General features: G+C 43.7%; 1 protein-coding gene across 1 annotated transcript; it reads right to left on the bottom strand.

Moving 5' to 3' along the window:
• Window positions 1-19,497: 19,497 nt before the first annotated feature.
• On the bottom strand, window positions 19,498-22,643 carry LOC117869713 (scale keratin-like). Its single transcript, XM_034756773.1, has 2 exons — window positions 22,608-22,643; window positions 19,498-20,486 (listed from the first exon to the last, which is right to left on the bottom strand). Exon 2 carries the CDS (start codon window positions 20,464-20,466, stop codon window positions 19,963-19,965), a length of 504 nt encoding a protein of 167 aa, XP_034612664.1. The 5' UTR covers window positions 20,467-20,486; window positions 22,608-22,643; the 3' UTR covers window positions 19,498-19,962.
• Window positions 22,644-24,002: the final 1,359 nt, after the last annotated feature.

Genomic DNA, 24,002 nt, shown 5'->3' with positions numbered 1-24,002 from the left:
CCTACATTTGTACCCTAAAGTTCAAAGTGGGGATCTCAGTCCTGACATGGTGAATAGCGGTGGGATCATTTTAAACCCAAAAGCCAGTGAGATTTTTTTTTCCTTCTAGCTGCTTGGAAAGCCGAGCTGGAAGTAGATAGATGCATATCTTATCTCTCCTTGCCTGAAGGCAGAGGTGTTAAGTTTTTTTTACAGGTCCTTTGTTAAGAGAAGGGTTCAATTAGCAAATGACTGGTAAAAGGTATTTACAAGCTGAATTGTGTTTTTTTCTTTTTACATCCTCGGGAGTAGCTAGTTAGCAAGTTTCAGAAAACAGCTTCCCAGTTTCAGTCAACTGCAGAGGGGGTTACCCAGCACAAGAAAACAGGAAAATGACTACCAAAGAAGTAGCTAACAAAATAGAACTGGCCAAACTAGAAGCAGAAGAAAATGAAAGAAAACATCAGAGACTGCTTCAATTAACAAAACTTGAGACAGAGCAGAGGGAAAGAGAAGAAAAAGCCAAAGAGGAGGCCCACAAGAGAGAGATGGAGCTGAAAGAAAAAGAGATGAAGATGAAGGAAAAAGAGATGGAGGAGAGAGAAAAAGAAAGGAAGCATGAACTGGAAGTAGCAAAGGCTAAGCAGGATGCACCAGCCAATGCTAACAACCCCCCTCCAGGTACCACTTCCCATCCCAGAAAATTCCCCATCTACAAGGCAGGCGATGATACTGAGGCCTTCTTAGAAAATTTTGAAAGGGCCTGCCTTGGATACAGCATCACTGCAGACCAGTACATGGTAGAGCTGAGGCCGCAGCTCAGTGGACCCTTAGCAGAGGTGGCGGCTGAAATGCCTAAGGAACACATGAACAGTTATGAACTTTTTAAAAACAAGGCCAGACTCAGAATGGGGCTAACACCCGAACATGCCCGTCGGCGGTTCAGAGCCCTAAAGTGGAAACCGGATGTGTCATTTACCCGTCATGCCTACCACATTGACAAAAATTGTGATGCCTGGGTATCAGGAGCAAATGTTAAATCTCTGGAAGATCTGCTTTCCCTAGTAAAAATGGAGCAGTTTTTTGAGGGTGTTCCTGAGGAAATAGAAAGGTACATCCTAGATAGGAAGCCCAAAACTGTAACTGAGGCGGGGGAGATTGGAGCCCAATGGGTGGAGGTGGCAGAAAAGAAAAAAACTAGTAGCAGTTGGAGCGAATATCAGAAGGGGCAAGCCGAAACAAAACCTTACCACCGGGGACAACCCAAGGCCCCACCCACATCCCAAGGGAAACCCCAGACGCCTTCTCACCCCACCACACCAGTCTCCACCAACCAACCTCGTCCCGGTGATACCTTAGCAGGGCGATGTTTTAAATGTAATGGACTGGGACATATAAAGGCTCACTGCCCCAAGAACCCCAACCGATTACAGTTCATTACACCCCAATCACACCAAAGATCCCCAAACCCAGATGCCTCTCTCATACCCTCGGAGCGAAGGGAAACCTTGAGAGTGGGCGGAAAGAAGGTTACCGCTTGGAGGGACACTGGGGCTCAAGTGTCAACTATCCACCAATCCCTAGTGGACCCCAAACTCATCAACCCAGAGGCTACAGTGACAATTCAACCCTTCGTGTCACAGTCTGTAACCTTGCCTACAGCCACGTTGCATGTCCAGTACAAGGGCTGGTCAGGAATGTGGACTTTTGCAGTCTATGACAATTATCCCATTCCCATGCTGCTGGGGGAAGACTTGGCCAACCATGTGAAGCTAGCCAAGAGGGTGGGAGTAGTCACCCGCAGCCAGGCTAAGCAAGCTTTCACCCCCATCCCTGTTCCTGAGCCGTCCACCAGGGCCCCGTCTGTGTTACCGGAGACCCAGACAAAGGTGGTGGAACTGGATCCCCTGCCAACGACTGCAACAGCCGTAGTGGATCCAATCCCAGAGACCCAGCCACAGCCAGTCCCAGAACCGGAACTGGCAACGCAACCAGCACCAGAACCATTGCCAGCCCTGAGTCCAGCGCTTGCAAACCCGTCTACAACTCCAATGCCAGAGGGCACCAGCGAGCCTGAACTGGCAGAAGCAGCAGATAACCCTACCCAAGAGGCTCAGCCAGAGCCTGAGATACCACATAGTGCACCAGTGGACAGCGGTTCACAGTCAATGGAAACAGCCCCAGCACCTGCATCGCTTCCAGAGGGACCAAGCCCCAGTCCACAGTCCAAGGAGGAACTGATGTCTCCAGCATCAAGGGAACAGTTCCAGGCCGAGCAGGAAGCAGATAACAGCCTTCAGAAAGCTTGGGCGGCGGCGCGGAGCACCCCACCGCCTCTCAGCTCTTCTAACCGATCCCGGTTTGTTGTAGAACAAGGACTTTTATACAAGGAGACTCTTTCTGGTGGGCACCAGGAAGACTGGCATCCTCAAAGACAGTTGGTAGTTCCCACTAAGTATCGGGTAAAGCTCTTGAGCTTAGCCCATGATCATCCCAGTGGCCATTCTGGGGTGAACAGAACCAAGGACCGGTTGGGGAAGTCCTTCCACTGGGAGGGAATGGGCAAGGACGTTGCTAATTATGTCCGGTCTTGTGAGGTGTGCCAACGAGTGGGAAAACCCCAAGACCAGGTTAAAGCCCCTCTCCAGCCACTACCCATAATTGAGGTCCCATTTCAGCGCGTAGCTGTGGATATTCTGGGTCCTTTCCCAAAGAAGACACCCAGAGGAAAGCAGTACGTACTGACTTTCATGGATTTTGCTACCCGATGGCCGGAAGCAGTACCCTTAAGCAACACCAGGGCTAAAAGTGTGTGCCAGGCATTAACAGACATTTTTGCCAGGGTAGGTTGGCCCTCCGACATCCTTACAGATTCGGGAACTAACTTCCTGGCCGGAACCATGGAAAACCTGTGGGAAGCTCATGGGGTGAATCACTTGGTTGCCACCCCTTACCACCATGAAACCAATGGCCTGGTGGAGAGGTTTAATGGAACTTTGGGGGCCATGATACGTAAATTTGTAAATGAACACTCCAATGATTGGGACCTCGTGTTGCAGCAGTTGCTTTTTGCCTACAGGGCTGTACCACATCCCAGTTTAGGGTTTTCACCATTTGAACTTGTGTATGGCCGTGAGGTTAAGGGGCCATTACAGTTGGTGAAGCAGCAATGGGAGGGGTTTACGCCTTCTCCAGGAACAAACATTCTAGACTTTGTAAGCAACCTACAAAACACCCTCCGACATTCTTTGGCCCTTGCTAAAGAAAACCTAAAGAATGCTCAGGAAGAGCAAAAGGCCTGGTATGATAAACATTCCAGAGAACGGTCCTTCAAAGTAGGAGACCAAGTCATGGTCTTAAAGGCGCTCCAGGCCCATAAAATGGAAGCGTCGTGGGAAGGACCATTCACGGTCCAGGAGCGCCTAGGAGCTGTTAACTATCTCATAGCCTCCCCCACCTCCAACATAAAGCCTAAGGTATACCATGTTAATTCTCTTAAGCCCTTTTATTCCAGAGAATTAAACGTTTGCCAGTTTACAGCCCAGGAAACAGATGACGCGGAGTGGCCTGAAGGTGTCTACTATGAAGGAAAAAAGGATGGTGGCGTGGAAGAGGTGAACCTCTCCACGACCCTGGGACGTCTGCAGCGACAGCAGATCAAGGAGCTGTGCACAAGCTTTGCACCAATTTTCTCAGCCACTCCAGGATGGACCGAACGGGCATACCACTCCATTGACACAGGTAATGCTCACCCTATTAGAACCCCACCCTACCGGGAGTCACCTCATGCCAAAACTGCTATACAAAGGGAGATCCAGGACATGCTACAGATGGGTATAATCCGCCCCTCTAAGAGTGCATGGGCATCTCCAGTGGTTCTAGTTCCCAAACCAGATGGGGAAATACGCTTTTGCGTGGACTACCGTAAGCTAAATGCTGTAACTCGTCCTGACAACTATCCAATGCCACGCACAGATGAGCTATTGGAGAAATTGGGACATGCCCAATTCATCTCTACTTTAGACTTAACCAAGGGGTACTGGCAAGTACCACTAGATGAACCCGCTAAGGAAAGGTCAGCCTTCGTCACCCAGGCAGGGGTGTATGAATTCAATGTACTCCCTTTCGGGTTGCGAAATGCACCCGCCACCTTCCAAAGACTTGTAGATGGTCTCCTAGCGGGATTGGGAGAATCTGCAGTTGCCTACCTCGATGATGTGGCCATTTTTTCTGATTCATGGGCAGAGCACATGGAGCACCTGGAAAAAGTTTTCGAGCGCATCCAGCAGGCAGGACTAACTGTTAAGGCTAAAAAGTGTCAAATAGGCCAAAACAGAGTGACTTACCTGGGGCACCAGGTGGGTCAAGGAACTATAAATCCCATACAGGCCAAAGTGGATGCTATCCAAAAGTGGCCGGTTCCAAAGTCTAAGAAACAGGTCCAATCCTTCTTAGGCTTGGCTGGATATTATAGGCGATTTGTACCCCACTACAGCCAAATCGCCGCCCCGCTGACAGACCTAACCAGAAAGAAACAGCCAAATGCAGTTCAGTGGACTAATGAGTGTCAAAAGGCCTTTAACCAGCTTAAGGCAACACTCATGTCTGACCCTGTGCTAAGGGCCCCAGACTTTGACAAACCGTTCCAAGTAACCACAGATGCGTCCGAGCGAGGCGTGGGAGCAGTTTTAATGCAGGAAGGACCGGATCAAGAATTCCATCCTGTCGTATTTCTCAGTAAGAAACTATCTGAGAGGGAAAGCCATTGGTCAATCAGCGAAAAGGAATGCTATGCCATTGTGTACGCGCTGGAAAAGCTACGCCCATATGTTTGGGGACGGCGTTTCCAACTACAAACAGACCATGCTGCGCTACAGTGGCTTCATACCGCCAAGGGAAATAACAAAAAACTTCTTCGGTGGAGTTTAGCTCTCCAAGATTTTGATTTTGAAATACAACACATTTCGGGAGCTTCTAACAAAGTGGCTGATGCACTCTCCCGGGAAAGTTTCCCAGAGTTAACTGGTTAACAATTGTTTTTGGAATGAAACATATTGTTAGTTTTTATATAATCAGTAGTATGTCTAAAGGTACATGTGTCTTATTAACTCTGTTTTCTCCTAGAACTCCAGGAAGAAATCACAGCCAGTGTGGAACCGAACATCCAACACTATCTGTGATTTGGGGGGCGTGTCATAACTATAAAGGGAAGGGTAATAGCTGTCCTGTGTACAGTACTATAAATCCCTCCTGGCCAGAGACTCCAAAATCCTTTTCCCTGTAAAGGGTTAAGAAGCTCAGGTAACCTGGCTGGCATCTGACCTAAAGGACCAATAAGGGGACAAGATACTTTCAAATCTTGGGGGGGGAAGGTTTTTGTTTGTGTTCTTTGTTTGGGAGTGTGTTCGTTCTCGGGGACTGAGAGGGACCAGACATCAATCCAGGTTCTCCACATCTTTCTAAGCAAGTCTCTCCTATTTCAAACTTGTAAGTAAATAGCCAGGCAAGGCGTGTTAGTTTTCCTTTGTTTTCTCAACTTGTAAATGTACCTTTTACTAGAGTGTTTATCTTTGTTTGCTGTACTTTGAACCTGAGACTAGAGGGGAGTCCTCTGAGCTCTTTAAGTTTGATTACCCTGTAAGGTTAATTTCCATACTGATTTTACAGAGATGATTTTTACCTTTTTCTTTAATTAAAAACCTTCTTTTTAAGAACCTGATTGATTTTTCCTTGTTCAAGATCCAAGGGGTGGATCCTGACTCACCAGGAGTTGGTGGGAGGAAGGAGGGGGAATGGTTAATTTCTCCCTGTTGTAGATCCCAAGGGGGGTTGGAACTGATTCACCAGGAGTTGGTGGGAGGAAGGAGGGGAATGGTTAATTTCCCCTTGTTTTAAATCCAAGGGGTTGGATTTGTTTTCCCCAGGGATTTGGTGAAGGTTTTTCAAGGTTTCCCAGGGAGGGAATCCATTGAAAATGGTGGCAGCCGAACCAGAGCTAAGCTGGTAATTAAGCTTAGAAGTTTTTCACGCAGGCCCCTACATTTGTACCCTAAAGTTCAAAGTGGGGATCTCAGTCCTGACAACCCGATTCTCTTCTTTCCTATGGGTTTGAGTAGGATTGATTAGTGCATATGTAACCCATGTACCTAATAGGGAGATACCTCTTTAAGAGTCTCATGGGCAGGGGTAGGAATGAGTTGTGTCTCGGTCATTGTTTCAAGGCAGATTTGCCCCTCCACATCCAGAAGCTACTGGATTTTGGGTGTGGTCGTTTTGGGTCTGCTCCACTGGATTCCCTGTTGCTGGGGTCAGACAACATGAGGGTGCGCAGTCATTGCAGCTGCATAACAAAGGCCCCTGTGCCTTGTGTGAGTCAGGAGAAGCTGAGCCCGGGAGCAGGAAGCCGGCTGGTGTCCCGAACTCTGAAGCGTTTTGCAGCAGGTTAGTGGTATTGTTACCCTCTGACAGGGAAGCGTGGGCAATCCTAATTATAGCAAGGGGAAATGGGGAGGGAAAAATAATTTTTTCCATGTTAACTGTATACTTTGAATGTTGTTTGGATTTTAGCCAAACTGTTTTGGTTAAATTGTTTCAACTGGTGTTTTGGAAGAAAGAAGGGAGGAGAAAGGAAAACCAGAAGGCCGATAATATGATGCAGTATGATTTTTAATGGGACTGAGCAGCAGTGTTTACACAGACAGAACGAATTAATGCAGAGTAACAGAGAATGTATTTGCAGGGTTGCAATCAGAGCTCCAACCAGTCACCAGCTCCAAAGTGGTGCATTTCACACAACGTGTTCTGCTCTCTTCCTTGCACCTGCAGAGCTTGAAAATAATGTCATATTTTCCACCAGTTTTAGTCTCTTGTTGTAGACGGCTTGGCATCAAAAAGGACAAAGCACAATAGCAGGAGAAGATTAAATTTCAAAACCAGACAGACCATAGAGCTCAGGTAATATGTAACAAAAGGAAAGCATAGATAAGCCTGATTTATACAGATGACGAATACCCACAACCCCCTCTGATTTCGAGTGGCGCTGCAGATGCTCATTCTCCATTGGCTGTGTGGGGAATCTCTATCTTGTCTTTCATTTCCTGGTTGTTTCTTATTCCATGGATTTTTCTTCTGGGTTTAACATGGACATCTATAGGAGGTATACGAGCAGCGCCTACCGTATCTCCCCCAATTCCCGTATGAGCCCCCATAACCACACCCGAATCCACCCCCGAATCCACCCCCGAATCCACCGCTTGCTCCAACCCCAAATCCACCACCATATCCACTCCAACTACCACCCCCAAGACCAGCACCTGCACGACCTCCAAGACCACCCCAAGGTGTATAAGGAAAATATGGTAAGGAGGTTCCCACGAAGCTGTCTTGAGGGCAAGTAGCAAGAGTTGGTCCCGGGAATCTAACGACAACCGGGGGTGCATAGACCACTGCGCTCGAGTCGCCACAGGTTCTGACACAAGGCTCATTGCAGACATAAGCACATGGATCTGGGCAAATGTCAGGACAATATGGGCGGGGTTGGCAACACAGATCTTTCACGGGAGACATCTTTGGTGATTGTCGTAAGCCTGAAACACACAGTAGGGAGCAGAGTGAACATAACACGTAATTCGCAGTGGCATTGGAGACTCACAGCTCATATCTTGCAGTAATAGATCCTAGGTAATTCCATTTCTTACTGGCTCTGTATCTGCTCCTATTTCTTCCTTCTAGTCCTATTCACCCATTTACCCTTAGTCTTCTTCCTCACCATTCCCTGGGAACTCTTCTTACATCCTGGCTTCCTCCTTCCCATGCCCAGCAACTTCCCTATTTCTTTAGGTCCCATGCAAGAAATGTTCTCCATCTGCTAAGCTTTGATTGTCCACTTCTCCTTGAGATCAGCACTGCTTGGAGCTTGCACCAATCCCATCCATGGTTTCATCTGTCTAGTTCTCCTGATCTCTGTTTCAGGAGGCCATCCCATCCATCCCCTAACCCTTCTTTCTAAATATTCTGACTCCATTCAAAAGCTTTCCTAGGAATTATCTTTTCACTGATTCATGCAGCCGTTAAGCTGCGCGACCCCCATGAAAGGAGTGGTTATTATCCCTGTGATTATTATCCCAGTTGTAGGCCCTGCTATAAATAAGGCAGAGTGGGGGTTTGAAAACAGGTCTCCCACATTCCAGTAGAGTGCCCTATTAGTAGAGTGCATATTCCAAGCAGCCCAAAGGCAGGTGCCTTGGGAATGTAGGTGCATACAGGGTGAGTGGTTTTGTCACCTAATTCTTGGATTTTGCTGACTAAATTGGAATTTAGATGCCTAAGCCTCTCTGTGGATTTGGTTTCAGGAGATTAAAGGCTCAGTTTCCAATACAGCTATGATAACTGAGTACTGAGCCCTTCTGGGAATCAGGTCCCATCAGATTTCCCAAAGGAAATCTGTAGCAATGAAGAGGAACCAAAGCAGATTTTCTGCGGCCCTACCCGTGCCTTGTCCACAAGACCTTCCATTCCCAACAGCTCAGGAGGGAAGATTAAATAAACACTGAGTCAAATTACTAAACCGACAATAGAGAATATTTCCCTCATGGACACCTTCAATTTTCAAACTATTTTAGATAATAATGGCACAGCGTAGTGGAAAGCAACAGTTAATAATGACTTTTTTAAACCAGGTCAGCATAGGCAGTAAATCACTCAATTGGTCTAAATCATCATACTTACCTGTATTTCAAATGTGCTACTTTTAATCACACCAGCTAAATATCTGGATCCAAAATTACAAATTATGCCAATCAGTAATTACGTATTGCTGTATTGGATCCGATCAGTGGCCCATCTCGTCCAGTATCCTGTCTGTAACAATGTGCAGCATCACATGTTTCAGATTGATGTATAAGAAGCCTGAAGTTGTCCATCATGGAGTCAACTGCCTTTAACAAGTTACTAACCCAGTTAAAGCCGAGGCTAGCTTTGCCCTGGAGGAGAACACATATCTATCTCTTCAAACTTCGTTTCAACTACAGCTACAGCTCTATCGACTCAACTGAAAAGAACAGTCGAGCTGCTGTTCAATATTTAGATATGAAATCTTATCTCCATAGTTTTACGAAAACAGCAGGATCAGATCATCATTCCAGGTAAACCTTTGTGATTCCAATGAAGTCAACTGAGGATCTGGCAATGTGTATAAAGAGTAAGCGTAGCACACACTATTATCAAAGTAGACTGTGCCTGAGATTTGTCATAATTCTCTAAGTCATTTCCATGTCTAAAATACAACTGTAACTTTTTGGAAGGGGGGGGGTCTGCATTCCATGTCTAGATTTGAACATCCCAACCTGCCATTTTTAAGACAGCATCCTCCAAAGTCTGGAACTGATGAGCTCCAGATAATCTCTTATGGAAAGCAAGACTCCAACAGCTCTAACAACACAGAGTATTGGTGCAGGATTAGGTCCATAACTATCACTAAAGCAACAACAGGAGTAATGTGAGTCAAATAGACTTACCCAGTGCAGCAAGGGGATGAAGTCAAGAGGCGTGGATAGAATAACCTGAAGGTCGAAGCACTTTTATATGCATTCTTAGCCAATGGGAAGCACAAGAAACATGCTTCGTGCAACTGAGACCTTATCATTAACCAAACAAAATGTTTTCTTGCCTGGGGAACTCCTATAATTATTATAATGGTTTTGATCATGGTTAATGATAAATAGTCCATTCCCAGTCCCACACAGGATGACCTGCATTCTACAACCTGCGGTTTCCTTTATTTGTGTATCTTTATGGGCCAGCTACTTTTCTGGTATCATCCTCCTGACTTCCTGGGTGTTAATCGGGGACTAAATCTAGTTCAGTTTCTTTAATTCTGCTTTGATTAACTTCAGAGTGTGAGGGCAACTCAGAGTTTTATCAATGGTACAATCTACTGTCACATACAGGATTCTGTATTAGTTCTTTATATAGGCAGGCTAGTATCTAGTTAGCAGCCAGGTGGAGTTTACCACTGCAACTCCTTGGAGAATGGGAGAATGTATTTCACATGCTTTGAATCCCCACTTGTAACTCGTCACTATGTGTTTGAGCCAATATGTTTTTGAAATCCATGGATGTCTTTTCAGTCAGTTCAATGGCCTTCAAACCAGGCCTTCTGGGTTACAATACTCTCCTGAAAACAGGGCAGTACATGTCCTAGGCATAAGTTCAGTCCTTCTTAAGCCTTCAAAGTAGACCTGAAGCAGCATCAGAACGGTGCATGTAATTTGAGTTTACCCCGACTTTCAGCCTAATGCTATTAGACATTCCAGTCTGAAGAGATGTCCAGTCAACTGATCAGTGTTTTGGGATCAAGGATTCAGGTAATGATCAGAACAGGACCCCCCCACCTACTGGCTCAAACACATAAGAGATGGAAATATTGCCCACTCACTCATGGTGGGGGTGACTGGGGAATGAGCTTCCAGAGGAAATTAGACTAATCCAGAATATGCTCTATCACAAGATGCTAGGTCCTTCTCTTTTAGAAAACTACCCTACCATTGTCAGAATGTTTTTTATAACTGCTGTCTACACTCTAAGCAGCACTTTCTATAACCAGGGGGGTAGAAAGAAGAAAAGACTCTGTGAAGCTTACTAGAGAACTCTCTATGAATATCCTGGGACATAGGAATTGACCAGTGATGGCTTTATTCCTATCTCCTTTGTGCAACAGTACCCAGTATCACATATTTCAGAAAAGTTCACCTCGGAAATGTTTAGATGCTGAGTTTGTGGGGACTATGCAATTTTCTCAGATAAGGAAATTGATTGTAAATCTTCCAGAAAGTGTACTTGATCACCATCACCCTTTTCCCTTGTGGGGAGATGAAAGAGGAGGGAGGTTATACATTAAGCACAGATCACCAAGGCGTCTGTGGCTAAACACAAGGACAAGATTTTCAAAGGTGACTAGTGATTTTGGTGCCCAACTTCAGATACCTTGTAGAACCTCAGTTTTCAAAAGTGCTCAGTTCCTGCTCTCTGGAGCCTGGTGCTCCCGAAGCTGCCTCCAGTGGGCACCAGGAATCATCAGTCACTTTTGAAATTCTTGGCATTGATTTCCTCACATTTTACACTCAAGGACATGAGAGCTTTCACCTAGAGCCAGAGCAGCCTGCTAAAGAAAGGAATAGCCATGTCTAAAAAATTGAGGTTGCTTTTCCTACTAAGAAGGGTGGAAGTCACATCAGGGCTAGAGCTGGAATGCCTGGGAACATATTACTTGAAATATAAGGCCAAATTTTCAACTGGTTTAAAGAGGAACAAAGTCATTGGCATGGATACAAGACTCTCATGACCCAAGGAGCCTTCACAGTTGAGTTTCTAAGTATGGGAGAATGAAATTATCCTCAGAGCAGCAGGCCAGCCCAGAGACCTATGCTCCACTTCAGTGAATGTTTAAGAGAGATCTAAATGATGCATCGTCCTTCCGCTGGCCCTTTCTCAAGGAGAGGTTTGGCACTCACAGGGCCATATTCGAAGGCAACTCAACTCATTGGAAAGATGCTCTTGGATTTCAGTGGGCATGGTGTCAGGTCCTGTACTAATAGTGGTAGGTGGGCATCTGAAGCATGCAGAAGAAAGTCTTCCCACCTCCCTAATGAGATCCCAGAATAAATTCCAAATTAGATTCTAGACTGGAATTAATGAACTAACTTGGAATCCTGTGCAAGACAGCAGCTTGCAGTAGCGATCCAGCTCTGAGCACCCCCTCATTTTGTGTAGTTATTAACAACAGAACTAAACAAAATGAGCTGGATTTATTTCCTTTTTGACACCGGAAAAGTAAGTGGAATGATTCTGAGCTTGAATATGGTGCATAATGATTTAATGAAAGCAACCTGTACGATGCAATGTGCATGTCAGATACTCGGGGGCTGAGAATTAACTAATAGTCCTGAAACGAGATCATAGCAACTGCCAGAAATGGGGGGGGGGTGTCCTGTGAAAAATAGTTTGTTTCATAATTGACAAGGACTTTTTGCACCAAAGGTGTCCCACATCCTCATGGTGGGCTAACACAACATACGAATGTCTTCCCAACTCAAAGGTCTTCTAGCCACGTCTCTTAACGTATTGCCTTTGGTGAACCAAATAAATCGGATTCAATTCAATTGCTTTATCATTATTATGATTTTTCTTCACTGATAGTTTAGCTTTTGACTAAATATTGTAGAAAAATTCTTTACATTTTAACTTTGTGTTCCTCTCCCTCCCTCCCCCCCGCAGAAAAGTGTCCTTGTACTTAGCAGTGGGAAGTCACTGGTAGATTTTGGCTTCAGAAATATATGGCAACTAATTTCAAAGGCACATAGTGTGTGGAGAGCCCTAATTCTGGTTAATTTTATATGAAAATGGAGCATTCATATTCCTTAGACAAGATTAAAAACTCTTGGGCTAAATATACTTTAATATTACACAGCATTACTTGGGCACCTTTTTAGTATATGTAATCTGTACCCACCTCTTCAGCCTACTCATGTGAGTCAACATATTTATACCAGCTGATGATCTCACCCTTCTATTTCCATTTAACTATGGCAACTGGCTTTCATACATAACTATTCAAGTGTAATTAGATCGAAAGATTGATAGATAGAGCTGTTCTCTACTGTATGGGTGTAGCAAAGAGATTTTGAAGAAGAAAATATGTCATATTCTTCTATATTGGATGCCTTTGTGGTTCTTCAAACTTGCTCTGAAGTATCTGTTTCCTTATCCTAGGAGAATACCTAAGGACATGGACAAATGGTTGAATCAAGTCTGGAAATTCCTTAATTTATATGTGTATACATTGAAATTTTTAATTACCAGACACTCAGCTGGTATAAACAAGTATAGCTGCATTCAAGGAAATTCAGCTATGACACTCGACACCATCTGGGGGCTGTCTTTTCATAAAAGAATATTTTGTGTTTATTCATTAGCATCTAATTGTTGACTCATAAGCTTTATCTACTAAAATACTGCAGTATAATGCTGTGCAGAGCTGTTTTGCATTCAGAGATTAAATCTTTCCAGAGGAACGGGCATGATTAACATTGTCTCCACCCTATTCCTTGTTATAATTTTCCATGTTCATTTCAAAGTACTATATGTCCATGACAGAAATATTCTAAATCTGACACGTTCTTTTTGTTTACAGTCAGAGATTTAACTAAGCTGTCGTCACTGGATTTCGTTCTTCTGTGGGTTTTACCAGCATAAATCTAGGGAACTGCAGGACTTAGAGCTCAAGAGAGAATTAAAAAAAACACAATTAAGCATACAGAACTGAATAACTGATGGGGACCTTAGAGAGGATGAATGAGCTTGTGGACACAGAAAATATGAGTTCCACTATACTGCCTCTGCTGCTCAACGCGGGACATTGGGCAAATCAGTTGCAGGGAGATTTTCAGAAGAGCTCAGTATTCAATATGCTTAACTGCATTGAAAACCTCGCTTTCATCTCCCTCTTCATCACCTCCTCATAATCCTTCCTCCCACCTTTCCACTATCTTACGTAGTTAGTTTGTTAACTCTTCAAGATGCAGATTGTCTCAGACTCTGTGCTTGTATCACGAGCAAGATGATGGGGCCCAGATCTCACTGATTGCATCCTGGAGATACAAAAGTTCAAATGATAACTAATCATATTATTAATAATTAGGTGTGCCTGAGTTCTAGTCCCAGTCTTTCTGTTGAAGTAGCCTTGGGCAATTCAGTTGGGCTCTGGGCATCAGTCATCCTTTATTAAGTAAGAAGATAATAACTACCTGTTTCATATGGGTGTTGTGAGAGTTACTGATCTCATGAAGCAGCAAAACCATGAGTTGCTATGAAATGGATAGGCGGTGTTCTTCTTAGCGTATAAAGTTGTAAAAGGAAAGATTAGGAGCTGCAGGGATGAAGGATCTGGAAACAGGGATATTCTCTGCAGTGAGTCTTTCAATCTAGCTACATTTCTGTTCCATGGAGCAAGTTGTTATGTATCCCCCAGTACTCTCCATCTCTTCTCAAACACTGAATAAATGTACACCCCTTCAAAAGTGACATATACTCCCAAATTGTGATATAATATACTGAAATGTGTGGAAATCAAAGGAACCACAAAGGTTATGTTAAGATCACAACAATGTAGAGTCAGCAGGTATATCCCAATACAGTCTCCCAAGGGTAAAACTGACTGCTTGTCCTAAATGTTATCGATCAGCATACAAATGCATTAAGCCCATTTTCAGGTCAAGCCAAATCGTGTGTGGGTTTCCACATATTCCACCTTTTCGGCAGTAGTGGGAGAGACTGAGCAGCCTTTGGCTCCACCCCCAGGTGAGCGAAAGGGGATAGAGGGGTGTGCAGGAACCCTCGCGGCCAATGAGAGAGTTCCTTAGAGCCCAAAGAGAGGCTCATACCATAACCCAACTCCATGACAGCTGTAATTCATTGGGAGGAGCCAGGAACTTACCGCACCCATCCAGGGAAAACAAATCCAAGCTATCTCATCACTGCCTAGATGCAGGACAGTGAGGAAGGCCCAAGGGGGAAAAGACCGAGATGAGTGTTACATAGGGAGAGACTGAAAGAAGGTTATTGATTTGACCAAGATCACTATGACTAGAGCCAAGGCCAAGATTTCCAAAAGCGTCTAGTGATTTTGGATTCCTCAGGCTACGTCTTCACTACCCGCCTGAATCGACGGGTAGAAATCGATCTCTCGGGGATTGAATTATCGCGTCTCGTCGGGACGTGACAATCGATCCCCTAATCGACGCTTGTACTCCACCAGCGCAGGTAGGAGTAAGCGCCGTCGACGGGGGAGCCGTGGCGGTCGATTTGCCGCCGTCCTCACAGCGGGGTAAGTCGGCTTGGATATGTCGAATTCAGCTACGCTATTTGCGTAGCTGAATTTGCGTATCTTAAATCGACCCCTTCTCCCCCCCTGTAGTGAAGACGTAGCCTCAGATCCTTGGTGATCAACTAGAGACACCTTGATGAGGCCTTTCTGACGTTGCTCAGCACCTGCCTTAAAAAACAGTCCCCATTGACATGTCTCAAGGAGGGAGGACAAAACTCAGGCACAACTAATAGTGGAAAAAGAGATTCAGGCATTGAGTTTTAGAGTAATGGGGGCTAGGTAGATAGATGAGTTTTGTTGAAGGCCACATATCCTTCTATTCCTTTGCATCCATTCCCCTTTAGGCTTCAGAAACGAAAATGAAATAAAATAATTCCAAGCAGTTTTATGAGAAGTTACCTTTTCACTGCTTCATGCAACCATAAAGCTGCACAACACACAGGTGCAGTGAGTGGTTATTTTCCCTGGGAAACAATATTAAAAGCACAGAGGGTCAGTGGATTTGCCTACTATCATTGTTGAGTCATTGAATGAGCTCAGAACAGAATTTAGACCTTCCTAATTGTTATCCGTGATAGAATTGATCATTAGGAGAGTCCAGTAGCTTCCAAGTGCTGCAACTGATAATAGGGCCCCACTGTGACAGGTGTTATACAACCAAAGAGTAAGAAACAGTAACTGAGGGTAAGGAGTTCATCTGGGAGGTCTGAGATCTGGAGTCAAGTTGCTGCTCTAAGTCCGACTGAGTGAGAATCTGAAAACGGGTCTCCTATATCCTAGCAGAGTGCTCTAAAGGATATTCTGGGACAACCCCATGCCACCAGCCCACCAAAGCCCTGATGTGGTCACCCTCATCTGTCTCTGCTGTAGGTCTTGAACTGCTAGGTGTGCGCTGAGAAAACCGACTGGACTGTGACCCACAGGTGAAATCGAGGAAATTCCCACTGGGGCCCAGACACTGAGCACCTTGGCAGCATCAGGACCTTAGTGGTTTTGCGCATGTGCATGGATAGAAACTTAGGTGCTGAGGGAATTTAGGTGCCTGCAGTGTTACCAGTTTGGAAGACTTCAGTGTGATCAAGATCAAACAGAAAATCAAATGAAGAAACCAAATGCAGATTTCCTGAGTCCCTGTCTTATGACATGACCACAGGACCTTCTGTTCTCACCAGCCCAGGAGGGTCAAGTTAAAAATTACCAAACCCAGAGTCGAAAACATTTCCATCGTGGATGCCTGGAAATTTCAAATCATTTTGGAAAGATTTACCAGAAAGAAGTGCAGAGACACTGTTAATAATGCAAGTGTCCTTTTTAAAACAGCTCAAAATAGGAGCTAGAACCCCCATTTGATCTAAGTCATCATACATGTAAGTCATCATAACTATCATTAATTCAAAGATGCTATTTTAACATAAACAAGATAAAGATCTGAATCAAGGATTACAAGTTGCACCCAGGTGATATACTAGATCCAATCAGAATTAATTCAGTGTCCTGTCTCTAATGCTGTGCAGCACCACACCCTTCAGAGGAAATTATGGTAGCTCTGACATAGTCCGTTTGGACGAAACCGCTCATAAGGAGAATTTCTTCCTCATATCAATAAAGCAAGGGCTAGGTTTGCCCTGAGGGAAAATTCATATAAAGCAATTCCAACTTCTCAAACTTATCTAGATCTAGATGGTGTACTAAACTAAAAAGAACAATCAAGAAGAACAGGAGTACTTGTGGCACCTTAGAGACTAACAAATTTATTAGAGCATAAGCTTTCGTGGACTACAGCCCACTTCTTCGGATGCATATAGAATGGAACATATATTGAGGAGATCTATATACACACATACAGAGAGCATAAACAGGTGGGAGTTGTCTTACCAACTCTGAGAGGCCAATTAAGAGAAAAAAAAAAAGCTTTTGAAGTGATAATCAAGCTAGCCCAGTACAGACAGTTTGATAATAAGTGTGAGAATACTTACAAGGGGAGATAGAGTCAATGTTTGTAATGGCTCAGCCAAGAACAATCAAGTTGCTGTTCAATTGTTATATATATTTCAAAGCTGATCTCCATGTTTTATGGAAACAGTAGGATCAGACGATGGGCTCATACAAATAGCTGTGAGTCCAGTGAGGTCAGCGGATGGTCTGGCAATTGTATTTATCTAAAGAGTGAGACTAAGTAAAGCTGTTCATTACCAAAGTGGCTTAAAAGCTGAGATTTTTCATAATTGTCTAATGGATTTAAGTGCCCTGTCCTTTTATTACCATTGGGAATGGGTGTTCCAGTCCAATATAGGGAATTGAAAGTCCCAGGATTATATTTTTAAAGTCGGCATTTACTTCAGACCATTTCTCCAGTTTGTCCAGATCATTTTGAATTTTAATCCTATCCTCCAAAGCACTTGCAACCTCTACCAGCTTGGTATAGTCCGTAAACTTTGTGTACTTTCTATGCCATTATCTAGATTGTTGATGAAGATATTGAACAGAACTGGACCAAGAATTGACACCTGCTGGACCCCAGTTGATATGCCCTTCCAGCTTGACTATGAACCACTGATAACTGCTCTCTGGGAACAATTTTCCAGCCAGTTATGCACCCACCTTATAGTAGCTCCATCTAGTTTGTATTTCCCTAGTTTGTTTATGAGAAGTTCATGTCAGGCAGTACCAAAAGCCTTACTAAATCAAGACACACCACATCTACCGCTTCCCCCCTATCCACAAGGCTTGTTACCCTGTCAAAGAAAGCTATTAGGTTGGTTTGACACAATCTGTTCTTGACATCCTTGTGTTATTTGTTGATACTCATCCTTTGTAATTTGACCTAGTTTCCACTTTTTGTAGGACTCATTTTTGAGTTTCAGATCACTGAAGATGTCCTGGCTAAGCAAGGGTGCTCCTTTACCATACTTCCTCTCTTTCCTAGAGGGATAGTTTGCTCTCGTGTCCTTAATAATGTCTCTTTGAAAATCTGCCAACTCTCTTGAACTGTTTTTCCCCTTAGACTTGCTTCCCATGGGATCTTACCTACCAACTCCCTGAGTTTGCTAAAGTCTGCCTTCTTGAAATCCATTATCAAGACTGTGCTGTTTTCCCTCCTACCATTCCTTGGAATCATGAAGTCTACCATTTCATGCTCACTTTCACCTAAGCTGCCTTCCACTTTCAGTTTCTCAACCAGTTCCTCCCTTTTTGTCAAAATCATACCTGGAACAGCCTCCCCCCGAGTAGCTTTCTCCACCTTCTGAACTAAAAAATTCTGTCCAATACATTCCAAGAACTAGTTGGATTATCAGTGCCCTGATTTTATTTTCCCAACAGATGTCTGGGTAGTTAGAGTCCCCCATCACCACCAAGTCCTATGCTTTGGATGATTTTGTTAGTTGTTTAAAAAAACTTCCTTTTATTTGTTTTAAACCTGCTGACCATTAATTTCATTTGATGGCCCCTCATTCTTATATTATGGGAACAAGTAAATAACTTTTCCTTATCTACTTTCTTCACACCACTCATGATTTTATATACCTCTATCATATTCCCCCTTAGTCTCCTCTTTTCCAAGCTGAAAAGTCCTAGCCTCTTTAATCTCTCCTCACATGGGACCCATTGCAAACCCCTAATCATTTTAGTTGCCCTTTTCTGAACTTTTTCTAATGCCGTATATCTTTTTTGAGATGAGGAGACCACATCTGTACGTAGTATTCAAGATGTGGGTGTACCGTGGATTTATATACGGGCAATAAGATGAGCTATATATAATGGGGACCCACAAGAGGTTATCCTGGGTCTTTTACTTTTCAACATTTTCACTAATTACTTGAATAACAGGGACAGTTCACTGATATAATTTGCAGAGGACACCAAGCTGAGAGGGGTTGTAAGCACTTTGGAAGACAGGATGAGAATTCAAAATGAGCTTCCCTAATAGAAGACTTCATCTGAAAAAAACAAAATGAAATTCAATAAAGTCAATTGCAAAGCATGAGGTTTAGGAAGAAAACTGTCCCACTCTCATAGACATTGATGAGGTCTAAGCTGGACTTTTGTCCCCAGCACTCTTTAATAGAGAAGATGTGGAAAAACTAGAGAGAGTCCAGAGGAGAACTACAAAAATGACAAAAGGTTTAGAAACCTGACCTCGGACGACTTGTTCCAAACACTGGACTTGTTTAGTGTTGAGAAAAGCAGACTGACGTGGGAACAGATAGTTAAGCATTGATATCACACTCCCGCAGGAAGGTGTGGAATCTCCATCATTGAAGGTTTATAAGGACATGTAATCAGAGACCAGTCAGGTCAGGTCCTGCCTCCGAACAGGGGGCTGGACTAGGTAACCTCTCAAGGTTCCTTCCAGCCCTATATTTCAATGAGTCTACAATTTTATGTAATATTTAGAGCAGGGAAATATATTCTAATTCCCTTCTGAGATTTTTGGAACAAGGGGGAATAGCTCCCCTGGGCAGATGGCCAGCACCATGCTATTGACCAGTTAATGTATTTTGCTGCTTAGGGATGCTCTTGAGTTGGAGGGATGTAGTGCAGGGGGCATATACAGAGCAGCTGCACCAGGGTGAATTTCACCCTAATTCCTTTGGATAGAAAGAATGGAGGAGAAAGGAAAACCAGAAGGCCAATGCTATGATGCAGAATAATTTTTAATGGGAATGAGCAGTGGACTACACACTTGCAGAATGAATTAATGCAGAATACAAAGAATGTATTTTCAGGGGTACAATACAAGCAAGAACCAATCACCCACTCCAAAGTGAGGCTTTTCACACAAGATGATCTACTTTCTGTCTTGAAGCTGTTGAGTTTGAAAATCATGTCCCTTTTTCCACCAAGTGACTTGTTTTAGCCAGTTCAACGTCAAATAGGACAAAGCACAATAGGAGCATAAGAGTAAGCTGCAAAACCATTAGATCATAAACCTGAAATAATATGTAACAAGTGGAAGACACAGATAGGCCTGATTTATAGAGGTGACAAACACCCACAGTCTGCAAGTCGAGTTGTAGGCATCATTGTCCATTAGATCAGTGGTGAATCTCTATCTTGTCATTTCCTCATTGTTTCTCATTCCATGGATGGTTTTTCTGGGTTTAACATGGCCCACAGTTTCCACGGTTGAATCCAGAATATCCTCCCCTAGAAATGCTACGATATGACTTCCTGATATAACCACGTGAGCCCCCACAACCGTATGAGCCTCCATAACCAGCCCCATAAGCACCCCCAGCTCCTCCGCCATAACCACCCCCGGCTCCACCCCCATAAACAATACTGCTACCTCCCCCATAGCCTCCACTGTAACCTCCTCCAAAACCACCACCGTAACTACCCCCAGAAGTGATTGAGCCACTGAAACCTCCACCGGAACCATATGAGCCCCCAGCTCTAATTGGCATATTTGGTAAGGAGCTTCCTACGAAGCTGTCTTGAGGACAAGTAGCCATAGTTGGTCCCGGGAATCTCACAACAACTGGTGGCGCAAAGACCACTGCAGTTGAATCTCCGCACGATGAGATACACGGCTCATTGCAGACGTCAATATATGGGCGTGGGCATATATCGGGAATACAGTCCTGTGGTGGGCAGTAAGACATCTTCTGTGATGGAGGGAATCCTGAAAAACACAGGAGGGAGGAAAACGTAAGACACAACTAATAGTGGAAAAAGAGATTCAGGCTTTGAGTGTTAGAGTAATGGGGGCTAGGTAAGTAGATGAGTTTTGTTGAAGGCCACATATCCTTCTATTCCTTTGCACCCATTTCCCCTTAGGCTTCAGAAACGAAAATGAAATAAAATAATTCCAAGCAGTTTTATGAGAAGTTACCTCTTCACTGCTTCATGCAACCATAAAGCTGCACAACACACAAGTGAAGTGAGTGGTTATTTTCCCTAGGAAACAATATTAACAGCACAGAGGATAGATGGAAGTGACTGGTCCACCATCATTGGTGAGTCATTGGATGAGCTGGAAGCAGAATTTATGCCTTCCTAATTGCTATTTGTGACAGAATTGATCATTAGGAAATTCCAGTAGCTCCTAATTGCTGCAACTGAGAATAGTGCCCATTGTGACAGGCACTGTACAACAAACAAAGAGTAAAACCACAGGTGAAGAGCTCATCCGGGAGGTGTGAGATCTGGGGTCAAGTTCCTGCTCCAACTTTGACAGAGTGAGATTATGAAAACAGGTCTCCTATATCCTAGCAGAGTGCTCTAACTACTGGGCTATCAGATATTCTGGAAAACCCGCATGCCTCCAGCCCACCAAAGCCCTGATATGGTCACTCTTAATTGTATCTGCAGCATGTCTTGAACTGATAGGTATGCCCTGAGACAACCTAATGCACTATGAGCCAACCTAATGCACTATGAGCCACAGGTGAGATCGGGGGGAAATTCCCTCTGGGGCCAGGACACTGAGGACCTTGGGAGAATCAGGACATTGGTGGTTTTGTGCATGTGCACAGATAGAAACTTAGGTGCCAAGAGAATTTCGGCGCCTGTAGTCTTAGCAGTTTGGAAGACATCAGTGTCACGTTATTGTTGAACTTCATGGCCTAAAGGGGACCTTAGATGCTTAAGTCTCTTTGTTGATGTAGCTTCAGGAGATTAGAGGCTCGGCTTTCAATGCAGCTACACTGTCTGAGTGCTGACCCGTTTGAGAAGCTGGTCCCATCGAACTTACCCAGGATCACACAGGAAATCAAATGCAGAAACCTAATGCAGATTTCCTGAGTCCTTTTCCTCTGCCATGATCACAGGACCTTCTGTTCTCACCAGCCCAGGAGGATGAGTTCAAAAACACAGAGTCTAATTACTAAACCCACAGTAGAAAATATTTCCATTACAGATGCCTGGAAATTTTCAAATCATTTTGGAAACTTTTTATCAGAAAGAAGTGCAGAGACACTGTTAATAATGCGAGTGTCCTTTTTAAATGAGTTCAAAACTGGGGCTAGAACTCTCATCTGATCTAAGTAATCATAGCTGTCTTTAGTTCAAAGGTGCTCTTTCAACTTACACTAGCTATAGATCTGGATCAAAGATTACAAGTTACACCCTTTACGTTTTGCAATACTGATAAGCTCAGTGGTCGAACTCATGCAGTGTCTTGTCTCTAATGCTTTGTACCACCACACTCTTCAGAGGAAATTATAGGAGCCCTGACATGGCCCTTATGTAGGAAACTGCTCATAAGGAGAATTTCTTCCTAACATCACTAACAAAGAGGCTAGAATGGCTGTGAAGGAGAATTCATCTAAATCACTTCCAACTTCTCAAACTTATCTTGATCTAGATTGTCTACTAAACTAAAAAGAACAATCAACTTGCTTTTTCAAATGTTATATTTCAGAATTGATCTCCTGCATTTTAGGAAACAGCAGGATCAGATCATCCCCTCTTGCAAATACCAGTGAGTCCAGTGGAGTCAGCTCAAGGTCTGCCAATCATAGCTATCTATAAAGGGTCAGGATAATGCTATCTATTCCTAAAGTAGTTTAAGGCTGCAGTGTTTCATAATTGTGCAATAAATTTACATAGTCTACCCTAGTATAATTATTGGGAAAGGGTGTTCCAGTCCCATTTGTGGACTTATAAAGAAAGACAAATTTGTGGAAAGAAAAACCTAACCTCCTTAATATTGCTAAAATCACAGACTGTTGGTGCAGGTTCAGTCCATAGTTAAACCATCTCTAAAGCAACAACTAGAGTAATTTCAATTCAATAGACTTACCCAGTTCACCAAGGGGATGAAGTCAAGAGAAGTGGATAGAACAACACGGCGTTGCAAGCACTTTTATATGCCTTCTTAGCCAATGAGAAGGATTGGAGACACCCTTTCTGTACTAAGACCTTATCATGTTTTCTTCGATGGGTAACACCTCTAATTATTGTAATAGTCTTGATCATGATTAATCAATTACTCAATTCCACATAGATGACATAAACATTTCATCTTGAATCTTTATTGGCAAGATACCTCCCTCGTATTATCCCTCTGATCTCTTTGGTGTTGACAGAGGTATAAATCCAGTTCCATTTCATTACTACTCCATTGAAAAACTTCAAAATGGGAGGGTGACTCAGAGGTGTATCAATATTACAATCTGCTGTGACGTACAGGATTCCATGTTAGTTCTTTAAATTCCTAGTATCTAATTAGCGGCAAGGTGGAGTTCACCCTTCTAAATCCTTGTAAGGTGGGAGACATTATTCTGCATGTTTAGTGTCCCCACCCTAGCTGTACACTTTGTGTTTGAGCCAGCACCCTTTGGAAATGCATGAATGTCTCTCCCATCAGTTCAATGGCCTTGAAAACAGACCTTCTGGGTTACAATACTGTGCTGGACACATGACCAGGACAATGGCACAAACTGATACATTAAATAATAATAAGTCACCAGGACCAGATAGTATTCACCCAAGAGTGCATAAGGAACTCAAATATGAAATTGCCTAACTACTAACTGTGGTAAAAAGTCTATCGCTTACAGCAGCCTTTTTATCCGATGATTGGCGGATAACTAATATAACGCCGATTTTTAAAAATGTCTCAAGTTCAGTACAAGGTAAATTGGTTGAAACTGTAGTAAAGATCAGAATTATCAGCCACATAGAGGACCATGATATGCTGGGGAAGCATCAATATGGCTTTTGTGAAGGGAAGTCATGGTTTACTAATCATTAGAATTCTTTGAATCAGTCCACAAATGTATGGACAAGGGTGATCCAGTGGAGAATGTGTAGTTGGACTTTCAGAAGGACTTTGACAAGCTCCCGCACCAAAGGCTCTTAAATAAACTAAGCAGTTACAGGGTAAGAGGGAAGGTTCTCTCATGGATCAGTAACCGGTTAATATATAATGGGAAAGGGGAAGAAAGGAAACTTTTAGTTTTCAAAGTGGAAAGAGGTAAACAGTGGGCTCCCTCAAGGAGTTGTACTGGGACCAGTGCTCTTCAATGTATTCATAAATGATCCGGAAAAAGAGGTAAACTTTGAATTGGCAAAGTTTGCAGACCACACAAAATACTCATGATAGTTAAGTGCAAAGTGTACTGCAAAGAGTTATTAAGGGCAGGTCTTCACTACTGGTGAGGAGGGGTTGATTTAAGATACGCAAATTCAGCTA

This window comes from Trachemys scripta, chromosome 24, assembly GCF_013100865.1.
Source record: "Trachemys scripta elegans isolate TJP31775 chromosome 24, CAS_Tse_1.0, whole genome shotgun sequence".
Classification (NCBI taxonomy): domain Eukaryota; kingdom Metazoa; phylum Chordata; order Testudines; family Emydidae; genus Trachemys; species Trachemys scripta.
The sequence above is the reverse complement of the archived record's forward strand: the minus strand, read 5'-3'. Positions and strand labels throughout refer to the sequence as shown.